General features: G+C 49.0%; 1 protein-coding gene across 3 annotated transcripts in view; it reads left to right on the top strand.

Moving 5' to 3' along the window:
- Positions 1–15,891, top strand: part of RBPMS (RNA binding protein, mRNA processing factor) — a 139,633-nt gene that overhangs the window by 72,343 nt on the left and 51,399 nt on the right. For all 3 annotated transcript variants that reach the window (XR_012158424.2, XM_073340330.2, XM_073340331.2), the window contains one exon: positions 3,755–3,905. Coding sequence is in view for 2 of the 3 variants with exons in the window: in XM_073340330.2 (XP_073196431.1) it covers positions 3,755–3,905 (151 nt within the window). In the remaining variant the exon portion in view is untranslated. The remainder of the gene's footprint in view (positions 1–3,754; positions 3,906–15,891) is intronic.

Genomic DNA, 15,891 nt, shown 5'->3' with positions numbered 1-15,891 from the left:
CCTTCTCTGGGTGAGGGCCCCCAATGTCAGCATCGCCCTAGGACCGCCAAATCCTAGAGGTTACTCCTGTGAGTTTTGCTAAAGCAAAGCAGCTGTCATCTGCACTGCACCGTCACCGCATCAGTATTGTGTCTTCTGCTCTCTCCGTGCCCTTCCTGGGGCTGGCATGCAGTACTGGCCCAGTTGGCTAGTTGTCGTGACAGTTCTGTACCCCTAGGAGCATCTTTCCATCCAGCTGTAGCAGAATTAGCCACTCACCCAGCTGACTGTTCCCCTGCCCCCCCGCCCACCCATTTGTTCTTTTCTCCTCTAAAGAGAGAGCCTTGCTTTGCTGTGGGGCTGCGACTTGGCATTTTACTGAAAGTTTCTCACTCTGCCAAAGCCGCATGGACTTGCAGGGGCGGCAGATTCCTTAGGAAGGCGATTAAAAAAAGTGTGGGTTTGTGTGGGAAAGCCCCTTCTTCCTCAGTCTGTCAGACAATCTGAGAAGAGAAGGGGCTTTGAGATGTCCCCGCTGATCCTGCAAGTTACGGGTTTGAGAGGCCGCAGCACTCTGGTGAGGCCGTGCCCCCACCCCAGCCGGGTGGAGTCGGGTCATCAAAACAAGGGCCTGTTTCTATCCCACATAAGCACAGGTCTGCTACTAGAGACCGCATAGGAATGGAGACCATACACACCCCCAGGCAGATCCTTCTTCAATGGAGTCCTGATCATTTACACCAGCGGAGGATCTGCTGCCATGTTTCGAAACCAGATTTGGCCTTTATCAGCTAGCTCCTACTCTGCAATATTGCCAACCCCGAGTGTTCAAAACTCACGAGCAAGGTGCCAAACGATCCTGAGACTGGCTTAAAAACTAAGCGATTTTACAAAGTACTAAAAGTGAAGTTCTCTTTGTTTGTTTTCTCATGTGGGAGCATTGGGGGAGGGGGCGTCACACTCTCCAGCTTGCCCCAGAAAGTCCCTTTTCTTCGTGAAAGGTGTGAGTCTCGACTAACAACCTGACCCCGGTGGCTGGGGCTGTAAGAAAAACATCAAGCGTTGTGAGAGTCATGAGCATCCCAGTGCCTGTGTCACAGTGTCTAAGGAGCGGCTTGCCTGCCCTCTCTCCTGCTGGACATAGTGGTCATTACCCTCTAATAGCAGTAAAAGTAAGAATAAACACACAATCAACTGAAATGTCCCCCAGCCGCACGCCGTCCTCTTGCTGAAGAATTGCAGTGCTTGTAGACGATGCCAGAATCGTAGCTCTGGAGACTACAGGGTTTTATTTATCCAGGGCAGGCCAGCAGTGGAAGCTTTTCTCCGCCTCCATCTCCCTCTCAGGGCAGTTCCACCTCCATGTCTGCTCTGTCCTCAGTTTCTCTGCAGTGATGACATGAGAGCCAGTTAATGCCAGTTGTCTGGGAGGCCTGGGCTGTGGACACGTCTGTTGAGCAGTGGAGAGAGGATTGGCTCTCCTGACACCGGACATCAAAGAGCTGTCGGAGGTCACGGCTTTTGGTCACTGCTAGCAATGGACATGACAGCCTGGGCAGGGCCAGAACCCCTTATCCCTCCCCCACACGCAAGCCGGCAATTAAACAAAGCTACCGTTGTGGTTGGTTGGTTCCACATACTTCTACACCTCATCCTGATTATCACTACAAAAGGTTTTTTTCTCCTGCTGATACTAGCTCACCTTAATTGATCACTCTCATTATAGTGTGTATGGCAACCCCCATTGTTTCATGTTCTCTGTGTATATATATATATCTTCTGACTGTATTTTCCACTGTATGCATCCGATGAAGTCGTTTTAGCCCACGAAAGCTCATGCTCAAATAAATTTGTTAGTCTCTAAGGTGCCACAGGTACTCCTCGTTCTTTCTACACCTCAGTTATTCATTGTAATATTTAGTGCTCTCTACCACCATATTTAGTGCTCTCTACCAAGGGTATGGCCCCATTGTGCAAGGGGCTGTATCATGTCCCTGAGCAAAGAACTTACCGTCTAGACAGACAAATGAGATGGGTGAGAAAGGGAGGCTCATTCTCCCCATTTTACAGATGGGAACTGAGGTGTGGAGACACTATACACAAAAGGTCCCAAAGCACCTCAGTGACTTTTAAGAGTGACTCCAAGTCTCATCACAAGTCTCCACTCTGTACGTTCCTTCTGAAAAGGTTACAGGAAGTGACTTGCCCGGGATCACACCGCCTCTGTGGCAGAGCTGGGAACTGCGAACTGAACACACATCTCCTGAGCCCCACTCCCATGCCTTGACTACAAGCCCCTCCTTCAACTCCTGGGTGGACCTAGAAGTGAAAGTGCCAAAATTCCAGGGGAAAGGCTGTTGTGGTGGGTATTTTTGGCCCATGCATAAAAACAGGAAGTTCTGGAGATCTCACAAGCAAGCCTGTTCTAATAAGATGTTCAGTTCCGTTTAGCTGGAGATTCAGAGAAGCTTCTCATCAGGTGGGTCCTATATAACAGAGCCATTTTGTAGCTGTGCATCATCACTGTCTCTAAAGAACATTTCAGCTAGATGTGCCCTGAGCCCCCAAGTCCAGACCTGGTTCTTAGCTAGTTCGGCGTGCTTCTAATTCCAGTTTGGGGCTGTGCTCTTCGCTGCCTTCAGGGGAAAGTCATTTCCAGCTCCCCAGGCCATCTGCCCTGACTCTAAGAAGTGTAACAGTTGAAAGCTAGGACATTATTGAGACTGGCCGGTCCTGCGGGGCAAGTGTTTCTCTTTTCCTTTATTTGTCCCCTCCTCCTTGCCTTTTTGGACCCTGATTGGGTTTAATTCTGGAGCTTGGGAGCCCAGCCTGAGTTAAACATGAACATTTCTCCCTATTTTTAACTTTAAAAATATTCCTGTAAGGTTCCTCATCCCCTGCCCCAGCCTTCTCAAAATACAAATCCCAAACAATCCCTTCCTCCATGTAGACTCTGAGCCTTTCAGCTGCTCTCCCTTCCCCTGATTTTAGGATTGCTGCCCTGTAGCTCATGTGTGGCCATCCAGCCCTTTCTTCCCCAAGCCTCTGGGAGGCTCCATTATCACTTTGCAGTGGAGTTAAAGATAACTGGAGTCCAGAGATCAACTCACAACCATGTGTCATGAACACTGCCATGTAACTGCATAATGCTCTCTGAGTTTGGCCATCCGCGGCCTGAGGGCGCCAGCCTTCGAAGGCTGGTGCGTGTGAGATGTTGTCTGCCTTGTGAACTACATTATGATCACAGCGATTGCAATTCCAATTCCATAGTGATCTATGAGCCAGATGAAGGCAAGTTCTGTTATTTGTGAACAAATTAAGGAAAACAAAGCCCTTATTGGTGCATGTTTTATCGGCCGATTCAATAAAAATAAGAATTTGCTTTAAAAGCAAGTCATCGGATTCAGCTTTAAAACTGGAATTTTGGTATGTTTTTTCTGTGTACAAAGTGGTGGAGGCCCTTATCCTGCAATCAGATCCATGCACCAAGACCCTAGTGGCCCCTGGAGCCCTACGCAAGTGCTGGGGCCTGCCAGCAAGGATCTCACTGTGGGATCACAGAGTCAAAAGTGTGGAGAACTGTGTCCATCACAGTGTGATCTGAGTTCGCTTTGTTTGGCTTGTCGAGCAATGCGCTTGAGGTGCTGGTGACCCAAGCCACAGCGGGCTCTCCGCCTGGTGTTCGGGGCTTGCACATAGTGCTGATTTCATTCAGTAGTTTTCAATGTTGGCTGTACAGATAATTGACACGCTCTGTTCTCTTGCTTTGACAAAGGGAATTCGCTTTGACCCCGAAATTCCACAAACGCTACGACTAGAATTCGCCAAGGCAAACACCAAGATGGCCAAGAGCAAGCTAGTGGGAACCCCGAACCCGAGCACTCCTCTCCCCAGCACTGTACCTCAGTTCATTACCAGGGAGCAATGTAAGTGTTTGGTTTTATGGTCTTCTTAATTGAACAGCGGGTAGAGATGGCCAAGGAGCTGGATCCTGTGGTGTTCTGCGACTTAGACAACCCGAAAGAGGAGAAACGACTGCGTTAGTTTGGTGTCTCTGCAAAGCAATGTTAGACGTGAATGAAATGCGCCTCCCTCGTGCTTGCTGGAAGATGAGGTGGTTTTGTCTATGACCAAGTCCTTTGTTTGTAGACCAGAATCTGGAGGTGACCTTCTGCCTCTGGCAGGCTGTTTAGGCAGCAGATACAACAGAGTGGCCTCTTTTGTTGGTGGTGCTTTTGTTTTCTGGAAATATAGCTGATACTGGTACTCTCTGGATCTTCCATGCACAGCAGTGGCGTAGCTAGCATGGGACATTTGGGTGGGTGGGCAATGATGGGGGCGGGGCACGGGGGGAACAGGAGGCATTGGGGGGCCTGCCTCCGCCCACTCCCTCCAACGCAGCCGGCCTTGTGGGGGGCGATGGATGCTCTGGCCAGGAGTCCCACGGGGCCCTGCGTGCGCACCCAGCTCTGGGAGGAGATGCCGCTCTCCAGCATGCATGGCTCCCATCCCCATCACACTGACCAACGCCGGGCCCGGCTCCCAGAGGTGGCAGGCCTACGTTTTTTAATGATCGCCACCACTGGGCGGGCCGGCTGCCCACCTCCTGCTGCGGCATGCATGCATGCGTGGCAGGCTTGTCAGGTGCGCCGCTGCTGTCCCAACCCCCTCCGGTACGGCCGGGGGGGGTGCACCCAGCGTGTGGTGTCCTCCACGGCTGGGCAGGGCTGGGGCTGGAGCAGGAGCAGAGCTGGGGTTGGGGGGTGGGCTTGGATGCCAAGTGGGTGGGCCGTGGCCCACCTAGGGCCACCCATAGCTACACCCCGATGCACAGTCACACCTGGAAGCAGAGACTGAATGTTTACACATGACAGTGAACACTGGATGATGTAAATGTTGATGTATACATCTAAGAACAAAGAGAGCAGGCCGTATTCACAGGATTGGGGACTCTATAACCTGGGGACAGTGACTCTGGCAAAGATTTTGGGGACATGGTGGATAATCAGCTGAACCATGAGCTCCCAGTGTGACGCTGTGGTCAAAAGGACTATGGAAGTCCTTGGATGCAGAAACAGCAGAATCTCAAGTAAGAGTAGAGAGGTTATTTTACCTCTGTATTTGGCACCGGTGCGACCGTTGCTGGCATACTGTGTCCAGCTCTGGTGTCCACAATTCAAGAAGGATATTGATAAACTGGCGAAAAGAAAGAAAGGCCACGCAAATGATTAAAGGATCAGAAAACCTGCCTTATAGCAATAGATTCAGGGAGTTCAATCTGTTTACAAAGTGAAAGTTAAGGGGTGACTTGATCATAGTCTATAAGTACCTATATGGAGAACAAGTATTTAATAATAGGCTCAGAGAAAGGCATAGCATGATCCAATGGCTCGAAGTTGGAGCCAAACAAATTCAGACTGGAAATACGATAATTTTTTAACAGTGAGAGTAATTAGCCATTGGAACAATTTACCAAGGTTCATGGTGGATTCTCCATCACTGACAAGTTTAAAATCAAGATGGGATATTTTTCTAAAAGATATGATCTGGGAATTATTTTGGGGCAGTTCTCTGGCCTGTGCTATACAGGAGGTCAGACTAGATGATCACAGTGGTTCCTTCTGGCCTTGGAATCTATGAATCTGTGTTGAAAACCACGTCTGCTCTGATTCTGGTAGCAGGGCACTGGAACAGACCATCCAGTTCGGTACCATGTCTCCAAGAGTAGCCAACGGTGGATGTTTCAGAGGGGATTGTAACTCCATCCGTACCCCTTCTTGGGGGCAGTCCCTTCCTCACTCCTGCTGGCTTTTCACGTGTAAGTGTGGCTTCCCCCAGCATCTTGTGCAGTCACGTAGCCCTGTGCAAATTGAGTGTCACATGGTCTGATGTGGTGATAGCATGTGCCCTCTGTGCCACCTGGACTGGGCACACCAGGGAGTCACACTGACGCAGACGAGCATGCCCATGAGCTCAGCTGGGCTCCTTGTGTTTGGGTGCCCTGTCCCAATTTGCCCTGGTGCCTTGCAGTTAGAGTGGGACCGAGCTGGTTTTTTTTTTTAATTTGGAGGGTTGGGAGTTCAAAACAGCTCCCAGAACGTGCTCAAATTCTCAACCCTGAAACAGGCGTGTGAACTACCCTGCAGTCACTCTGCAGCGAGGCTCCTGTGTGATAGAGGCCCGGATCACACACCAGTTTATTCTACAGTTACAGTCTGAATGAAAGATAACTTGGGTTTAATGGCATTATTTGGTGGCCCTCCACATTCTTATCACACCATTTTGTTAGTGGAAGGATAGTGCCATTAGGGAGCTAGAGATGTCCATAAACGTATTTCTTAATCACCGCGCTGCACTGAGACTAACTCTATAGTGTAAATAGCATCGTTTCTAGATGATGGATGTCTTTTTACAATTGTACACATTACCATCATAAATATAGATTGTCTGAATTTCTGTAAATAGGCTAGAGTTCACATTGTATTAAGTTCTGCATCTCAACAAACCATTTCTGCTCTGCAAATACAGCTGTGAAAGAACAGCAAAGCTAAAAACACCCTGTTTGGATATTCTCAGTCAAGTGAATATTAGTTCTCTTTAATTTGTAAATCTCATCCTTAATAGCGAAATTAAATCCTAACTCAGCCAATACAAGTCACTACAGACAAATACCTACCACATCATGGTAGGGGGTCTACTTCAGACCACCCAGTCAGAAGGAGGAGGTGGATAAGGCATTTCTAGAACAAATAACAGAAATAACAAAAACACAAAACGTGGTAGTGATGGGGGACTTTAACTTCCCAGACGTCTGTTGCAAAAGGAATACAGCAAAACACAAAATGTCCAATAAGTTCTTGGAACATCTTAGGGACAGCTTCTTGTTGAAGAAAATGGAGGACGTAACCGGGGGACCCTTTTAGAATTTATTCTGACTAATGGAGGAATTGGTATCAAAGCTGAAGGTAGAAGGCAATTTGGGTGAAAATGATCAGGCAATGAAAGATTTTATGATTCTAAGGAAAGGAAGGAGTGAGAGCAGCAGAATGAGGACAATGGATTTCAGAAAAGCAGACTTTGACAAACTCAGAGAACCGGTAGGTAAGGTCCCATGGGAAAAAAATCCAAGGGAAAAAGAAATTCAGGAGAGCTCGCAGTTTCTCAAAGAGACAACATTAAAGGCACAACAGCAAACACGCCCGATGCAAAGGAAAGATAGAAAGAATGGTAAAAGGCCAATATGGCTCCATCAGGAGCTCTTTTATGGAGTGAAAATTGAAAAGGAATCCTACAAAAAGTGGAAACATGGCCAAATTATAAGGATGTGTACATGGCATCCTTAAGTATGTAGGGGCAAAATCAGAAAGACGAAAGTGCAAAATGAGTAATAGCTAGCAAAGGACAAAAAAGGCAATGAGAAGAGGTTCTTTCAATAGCTTAGGGGCAAAACAAAGGAAAGCCTAGGTCCTCTACTTAGTGGGGAAGGAGAGCTAATAACAGACAACACCAAAAAGGCCGAGGCGTTTAATGTCAATTTTGCTTCAGTCTTCACTAAAAGAAGGTTAATTGTGACCAGATACTTAACACACTTCATATTAACAACAAGGGGGAAGGAACAGAAGGTAGAATAAAGAAAGAATAGGTTAAAGAATATTTAGATAAGTTAGATGTATTCAAGTCTGCAGGGCCTGATGAAATTCACTCCAAGTTACTGACTGAAGTGACCTCAGAACCATTAGAGATTATGTTCAAGAACTCATGGAAGACGGGTAAGGTCCAAGAGGACTGGAGAAGGGCAAACACAGTACAGTAAAAGTTGTTTTATCTGGCACTTCACCAACTGGAAAGCTCTATAAATGGGTATTTCTGATCTTCATTGAAATTCTGGTTTATAGTCTGGTTGGCGCGGGGCCAGCAGGGGTTTGGGGTGGGGGTGCAGGCTCTGGGAGGGAGTTTGGGTGCGGGAGGGGGCTCGGGGCAGTGGGTTGGGGCATGGCATGGGGGTGCCGGAGCTGGGGGGCGCTCACCTTGGGCGGCTCCCCGCAAGTGGCCACATGTCCTGACTGCTCCCCCTCCCACACTCCAATCCCCAACCCCGCACTCCCTCCTGCACCCAAATTCTCTCCCAGAGCCTGTGCCCTGCACTCCCTCCCGCACCCAAACTCCTTCCCTCTTAGTTAACTGGAATTTTTTACTTACCAGCACCCCCCATTCCCCCAACATGCCAGATAAAACAGCTTTTACTGTAGCTGTCTTTAAAAAGGGGGCCAAAGAAGACCCAGTGATTTATAAACCAGTCAGCCTAACTTTGATACCTGTGTAAGCGGGAGAATGGTCCCGTTATAGTGGGGAACTTTCCTGGCTTCTGCATGACCCCGGTGAGATGGGCTAGTGAAAGGATCTGAGCCCTCGCTCCCACTTCCTTTACCCAGAGGCCTCCCTGCCCTTAAGGACTCCCCTTCCACTCTCCTGTCTGGCAGTGTCCTCGTAACCCCGACGAGGCTGGGTCCAGGATTCCTGGGGGGCTCGACCCCCAACCCTGCTGTGGTCACCTAGGACAGGGGCTAGGGTGTCCCCACTCCAGGGTGCTCTCTCTGCACTGGACACTTCCCTGACCCACTGATCGTTACATACAATTTAAATGCAACTTATTTAATCAACAATTAATTTAAAAAACAATAAGGAAAAACGGGAAAGGTGAAAGGAAACACATCACCCCACTCTGTGGCAGGGAACATCACAGACAGTGTCTCTGGAATGCCTGGGCAATTCACAGTCTGTTCCTTGTAGGTCCCAGGCCTCCTGCTCCGGCCCTGGCTGTGCTGCAGGGATGCTGCGGGTTGGACACTCGCTCTGGTGGTGGCCACACACTTCCGGGCTTTGGGCGGTGGGACCCTTCTTCCCAGCGTCAGCCCCCCGTCGGGTTAAGATCCCCTTCCCAGTCTGGCCTGCAAGGACCCTCAGCTGGGGTGTCTCTCTGCGCTGGGCCCTTTGCCCAGGGTCCCCCCTTAGCTCGCCCCACTTGCTCACCACACCCGGCTCCAGACTGCTCCAGCTCCGGCTCCACTCCGCCTCAGCACTGATGCTGCTGCTCTGCCTCCAGCCCCCTGGGCTGCTTCTCTGGCCCCTCTGGCTCTGTGGCTGCAGCCCTGCACCCAGCACAGGATCTGCTCTCCCTGGGCTGTGTCTCTGGCTCTGAGGCTGCAGCCCTGCTCCCAGCACAGGGTCTGCTCTGCAGGCTGCTTCTCTGACTCTGCTCCCAGCTCTGACCAGCTTCCTGGGCTGCTTTTCTGGCCCCTCTGGCTGGCACAGCTCTGCTCCCGAGCTCAGCCCCACTCTGTCTGACCCTGGCAATTCCAGCTCACACACAGGACAGGACCCATCCTGGCCTCCTGACTCCCTGATTAGCTGCCCACACTGTCAATCAGGCTGACCTGGAGCACTGGCCTCTCCCCATTACCCCTGGGGACTGCCAGTCTCAGGGTCCTGATTTCCCACCGACCCTTCCCCTTTCTTTTGGTACTGGGAACTAGCCAACCAAAACACCCCCACTGAGTTTTAGTAAGGGGCAATAGTCCCCTTGCACCTGGAAAGATACTGGAACAAATTATTAAACGATCCATTTCAAGCACCTAAAGGATAATAGGGTTATAAGGAATAGCCAGCATGGATTTGTCAAGAGGAAATCATGTCAGACCAACCTAATTTCCTTCTTTGACAGGGTTTACTGGTTTATGGATGGGTGGAAGCCGTAGATGTGCTATATCTTTATTTTAGTAAGTCTTTTGAGATAGTCCCACATGACACTCTCCTAATAGAGAAATGTGGTGCAGATGAAATTATTATAAGGTGGATGAACAACTGGTTGAAAAACCATACTCAGCAAGTAGTTATCAATGGCTCGCTCTCAAATTGGAGGGTGCATATCTAGTAGGGCCTGGCCGGGGTCTGGTTCAACATTTTCATTAATGACTTGAGTAATGGAATGGAGAGTCTTTGCAGATGACCCCAAGCTGGGTTGCTCGCACTTTGGAGGCCAGGAGAATTGGTCTGAATTCAACAAGATGAAATTCAATAAAGACAAGTGCAAAGTGTTAAACTTAGGAAGGAAGAATCAAATGTACAACTCCAAAACGGGGAATAGTTAGCGAGGCAGTAGTACTGCTGAAAAGGATCTGGGGTTTATAGTGGATCACAGATTGAATATGAGCCAACAATGTGATGCAGTTGTGAAAAAGGCTGATATCATTCTGGAGCATATTAACAGGAATGTTGTATGTAAAGCACAGGAGGTAATTGTCCCCCTCTACTTGGTACTGGTGAGGCCTCAGCTGGAGTGCTGTGTCCAATTCAGGGTGCCACACCTAAGGAAAGATGTGGACAAACTGGAGAAAGTCCAGAGGAGAGCAACAAAAATGATAAAAGGTTTAGAAAACCTGACTTGTGAGGAAAGGTTAAAAAACTGGGCATGTTTAATCTTGAGAAAAGGAGACTGAAATGGGAACCTGATAACAGTCTTAAAATATGCTAAGGGCTGCTATAAAGAGGATGGTGATCAATTGGTCGCCATGTCCACTGAAGGCAGGAGAAGTAATGAGCATAATCTGCAGCAAGGGAGATTGAGGTTAGATATTAGGAAAAACTTTCTGACTATAAGGCTAATTAAATGCTGGAACAGGCTTCCAAGGGAGGTTGTGGAATTCCCCTCATTAGAGGTTTTTAAGAACAGGTTGGATAAACACCTGTCAGGGACTATTTAGATGTACTTGATTCTGCCTTGGTGCAGGGGGCTGGACTAGATCACCTCTCAAGGTTCTGTCTAGCCCTACAATTCTATGATTCTGCACTGACTGTTATTCACATATACTCCCTCAGCAAAATACAAATATTGCAAACTGAATGTAGACACCATGACATTATTTTTCATGCACTTTGCAAGTGGTTAATGGTGATGTGCAAAGCACAAACCAAACACCCACAGCTGACACCTTCGTTGCCCCTTTACCATGGAAAGATCTGGCCTCTGGGTTTTTTTCACAAACAACATCTGAAGTCAGATGGGTTTGTGTTTTTTGCTTCTTTCTTTATATTAGATGAATCCAGGGGTCAAACTGGGGGAAGCAGGAAATGGAACTCTTCCAAGTCCACCCACAAACCAAGTTCCACCCTCTCTAGATGCCAGCATGAGACGCTGCTGTCAATAGATAGATTGTGCAGATGTTCAAATTACAATCATGTGTACTCTCTGATGTCCACTGTTCTCCTCGGGTCAGGCCACCCCTCCTGGGGCTCAGATGTCCTGTGACATCCTTGGGCCTGGCCACTCCACTGTAGGGACACAGGTGGCCCTTGGGCCTGGCTTCTTCTTGATTGATGAAACAAAAAAATGAGGGTTTCTTCCAGGCCAACCTGTTCTGGCCCCAGAATGAGCGCTCGCTCCAAATAGATTGTGCACAGCTGCATAACATGACTGTCTCCTTTCTCACATGCTGCAATGATCAGGGAAATTGTTAACCCTATTAGCATTTGTAGTGGCATCTGAATTAACACTCATCAAGTTGAATGGGGCAGTTCACAGCTCAGAGCTACTGTTCCAGGCTCTCTGCAGACTCAGAAATCTCTGACACAAGAGAATGAAGAGTGCTGTCTCTTGGCTTCTTCACTGACAGCTGAACTCAGTTACAGACAAAGGAGAAGGTGGAAAACAGCTAAGGAAGATCAAGGGGCAGACACAGTCAGGCTAAGAAAGTGTGTCCCTCAGACTGCCCGGACAGAATCGTAGAAGTGACATAGCCTCTGGGCTGAGAGCCACCACTCTTTGGGGGACAGAGGTCCTGTTATTAGTGCAGAGCAAATAATAAACAATCTAACAGTGCCCACTATGCCAAGGCCTTGTGCTTGCCTTCTGCAGTAATTTTACCCTCACTGCATGTGCATGAGACTTTTGGGGGCATTTTCCCCAGAGTTCCATGCAGCTGGTACTCGGAGTGGGAAAAGGGGTTTAACAAACTTACTTTTTCTGCAAAAACAGCAACTTGTTTACTAGAGACAACTGCCAGCTCTGCAGTATTTTTGCAATCAAGCAAGCAATAGTTTAAAACCTACTATGACTGCAAATTCCTACTGTCTGGAAGTACTTTGGTTACTTTTCACAAGTGCAGTGAAGCAAAATCTTTTAAAAGGGAATTAAAATTCACTAAAAGGAATATTAAATTATGTAAAAAGAAATCCAAGGCATAAGCTTCATCCTCTCCTCTCAAGTAGATCATATTTTAAGGAGCAGCTTATGTGGAAAACAAATGGAATTTGCTTGAAACAACGAAGAAGTTCCCAGAGTTGGGGCTACATTAGGAAGAGACCAAGTGAATGAAAAACAAAAGATGACCCCCCCAGGAATGATTTTTATGTAACACTTTAGGTTTTTCCCAAAGGATCTGTCAGCTGATTGGACTTTGTTGGTGCAACAAAAATACCTACAAATTACTTTAGGGACGGGGATGGAAAATGAGTTATGCTGCTAGATTAATGAATAAATTTTCAAAAGGCATTACAAATCCCTGGTGAATACAGTGTGCTGAGCAAATGGAACCAAAGCGTTCAGATTTCCCCATTCTCCTCTCCCAAACAACCCTCTTGTAAAGAGCAAACATTCAGGAGGGGTGAGGTTTGGAATCCAGAGCTCAGGCTCTGCCCAGCCAGGGGTTGGATTCAGTTCCTGTCTCCCTCACTCTCTATCCCTAAAGTTGAAGGGCATGTGAACCCCAGGTTTTAGTTTGGGCCTGAAGAGTGCAACTCAGCGAGGCCTAAAGAACGATGGCAGGGGGTGTTTCGTCTGTGATGCTCTAAAAGCCAGCGTTTTGTGGGGGGAGAAGAGTTAGATAAATGTTGGGGTTAACACGGAAGTCAGTGTTGTGAACAGCACGCCGTGGTGCAGTGATCCTGGAATAGCCGTAGATGTAAAGGCCAGGAGGGATCATTACGCCCATCGAACGAGAGCACCTGTACAGCACAGTCTGGAGAACCTCACCTGCATCCGGGAATTAGTTGGAGCAGATTCTTTTCCCTTTTCTGCCCTCTGCCCCCCAGCACGTAACCATGAAAGGGCCCCATTTCACCATGTAAAATCCACAGTTGGGACACTAACTGTGTCCAAGTGTAACCAAACAACAGCAGCAGTGAGTGGTGCTGTCCGGAGAGCTGGCTGGTAAAAGGAAATGCAGGTCGGCAAGGAATTTCCGTGTTCCAAACCTGGTTTCAGTAAGATTTCAGAATAGAACCATCTGTCCTTTTTCACAAAAGCTTCAGTGACATTTTGATGCATGTTTTTAATCTGCATTTTATCAAGAGCATGTGCAGAATTGTGATCACTCATTTTCATTTCCTCAAATCGTGTGAACAAGTCCCAACAGTGATGCAATTCGTCATAATCGACTCAGTCACATGTGAGCTAGCAAGAGATTACAACAGAGCATCTTGTAGGCCCCATATCCTGGCTCCAGTCAAAAATCAATTGGTCCAAACTGTGTGGACGTTAGACACAGCCCAGTGCCTCTCATGGAGCCCCGATGTAGGAAATGACCTGCTGCTGTGCTGGATCCCTCTGAATCAGTGTGAAGAACAGTGTAACTGCCAGCACAGATGCAAGGAAGGCATTTTCACCTGGACAGACAGGTTCGTTTGTAGCTCATTTATAGTGAACCTCCCTCTGTGCAGAGAGCAGCACAAGCCCTGCAGGGAGGACATAAGTGGGGCCTAGATGGCACCTGGGCACTGCACAGGGCACAGTTTCACCCGAAACGTTTTCATCCTATGGTGGAAACACCCAACCCTTTGTTTTCTCCCCATACTATGATTTTGATGGAAAGGGAAGAAAGCACCAGAAGAGACAACGCTTTCCAAGTATTTTCAGCTCCCACTGTGCTGTGTGGCCCATTCTGTATTCCTTCCACCCCACTGTATAGCTGGAGTCCCTCGGCTCTGAGTCAAGCTAAAGCCCCTTTGGGAAAGGTTAGAGTGCCCTATTTGGCATGTGCTTTCCCCTAGCAATGAGCTCTGGCCTTAGGAATGAGTGGCGGGAGAGGGAGTTGTTTATGTTAACCCTTGCCAAGTTTTCACTGTTTATCTTACTTTAAAGTCAACAGTGTAAACTCTTAATCTCCTGTGTCATTCAAAGGCTTCCCCGGCAGGCTTTGCTTCTCCTTGGTTTCAGGGGGGGGGGGGGGGTATTGCTGTTGACTGGTTCTGCTGTTTTGGCTTGGAGTGGGAGCGGGAAAATAGTCTGGAACAAGACAAGGGACAAAGGTACAGTGAAAATTTCAGGGCCATTGCCAAAGATGGGAGGGGGATGGGCAACAGGCAGCCCCCACCAGGCTGGGGGAGCTGCTGAAGGATTCTGGCAGGAAGTGGGAAGCAAGGGACGCTAATAAAATCTACATCCAGTTGTTCCAATTCCTGGGTAGTTAAGACAAATGGCTCATATTTTGCAGGCTGCTGCAGTACTCAGAGATCTGCAGCCAGGGGCAGCGCTGGGGGGAAAGAGGGCTTGTGTGGGCTATCGTCACCCCAAAATTTGCCTTAGCCACACACACCCCATAGCAGCTGCTGCTCTCCAGCTGCCCAGCTCTGAAGGCAGAGCGGAGAAAGTGGCGGCTCCTGGCTGGGTGCCCAGCTCCAGCAGCATCAAAGAAGTAAGCTTGTGGCAGGAGGCCGGGGGGCCCGAGAGCAGCCCCTGGCCCATGTCCCCACTTGCCGGAGTGCATGGCCCAGGGCAAGTGGATGGTCTGGGGCTCTCCACAGCAGCCTGGACTGATCCGCCCTGCCCTCTGCAGTCGCTGCTCCCTGAGGGCTCTGCCGGCGCCGGGTCCCCCCACCCAGGCAACTCTTACCAGCTGTGAGCAACCAGTGCCCGTCACTGGCCAGCTCCGGCATCTGGCCTCCAACCTGGCCAGGGGGGGGGCCTCAAGGGGGGGAGAGGAGAAGGTGGGGCCAGTACTTACCACAGGAGCAGGTCACTGAGAGGGGCAGGACCTTGGGGGGCACAGCATAACTATCTGTCCACGGTATTTATCCACTCCATCACCAGAGTGCCTGAGCCCCCTCTCAATCTTTAATGTCTGTATCCTCCTGTGAGGCAGGGCGGAGCTGCGATCCCCACTGGGCAGATGGGGAACTGAGGCACAAAGAGAGACAGGGATTGGCCTACCGTCGCACAGAGATCTGGGACAGGACAGAGAACTGAACCGAAGTCTCTCAAGCTGCAGGCCAGCACTGGGACCTGTAGGCCAGCCTTCCGCTCCTCACTGTGCACGAGAGGGGCTGAGCCTCTCGGTCCTGACTGAAACTCAAAGTGTCAACTGAGAAGAAAGTTTGTTTTCCCCCAACCCCCCAGCCTGGAGTGAGGAAGAGGAGCAGGAGGAGGAAATTGGGTGAACGGCGGGGAGTGGCTAATGCTACCTAGCCTCAGGCTGCTAGTTTGGAACTCCGGTGGGGGAGAAGTATCTTAGAGCTTGTCTACCCGAGAAAGTTTTGCAACATTAATTGTAGGGGTATAGCTGAAGTGACCAAAAATCCCTAGCATGGGTGCACTGCTGCTGCGTTAAAGGCACTCACACCAGTACAGTTTATTCCAGTTTGGGAAGGGAATGAGGTGTACCAGGATAGTGCACAAGGGGTTGCACTGGTATAACAAAATAGATAACGAATCACACTCCTATTCATAATTTTGCTAGACCCTAAAAATCATGGACTGAACAGAGATACCGAATTTATGGCTTATTACAACAACCTATAACCCACTAACCGCCTTCTCTCCAGCTGCTTCCTCCCCCTCCTACCTTCCTTTCCTCCCTATGACTGGAGGGGTGTTAGCAGGCCATTTCACCTTGAATGGTCCCTTGAAATGTGTGTTAACCA

This window comes from Lepidochelys kempii, chromosome 4 (genome assembly GCF_965140285.1).
Source record: "Lepidochelys kempii isolate rLepKem1 chromosome 4, rLepKem1.hap1, whole genome shotgun sequence".
NCBI lineage: Eukaryota > Metazoa > Chordata > Testudines > Cheloniidae > Lepidochelys > Lepidochelys kempii.
The sequence above is the reverse complement of the archived record's forward strand: the minus strand, read 5'-3'. Positions and strand labels throughout refer to the sequence as shown.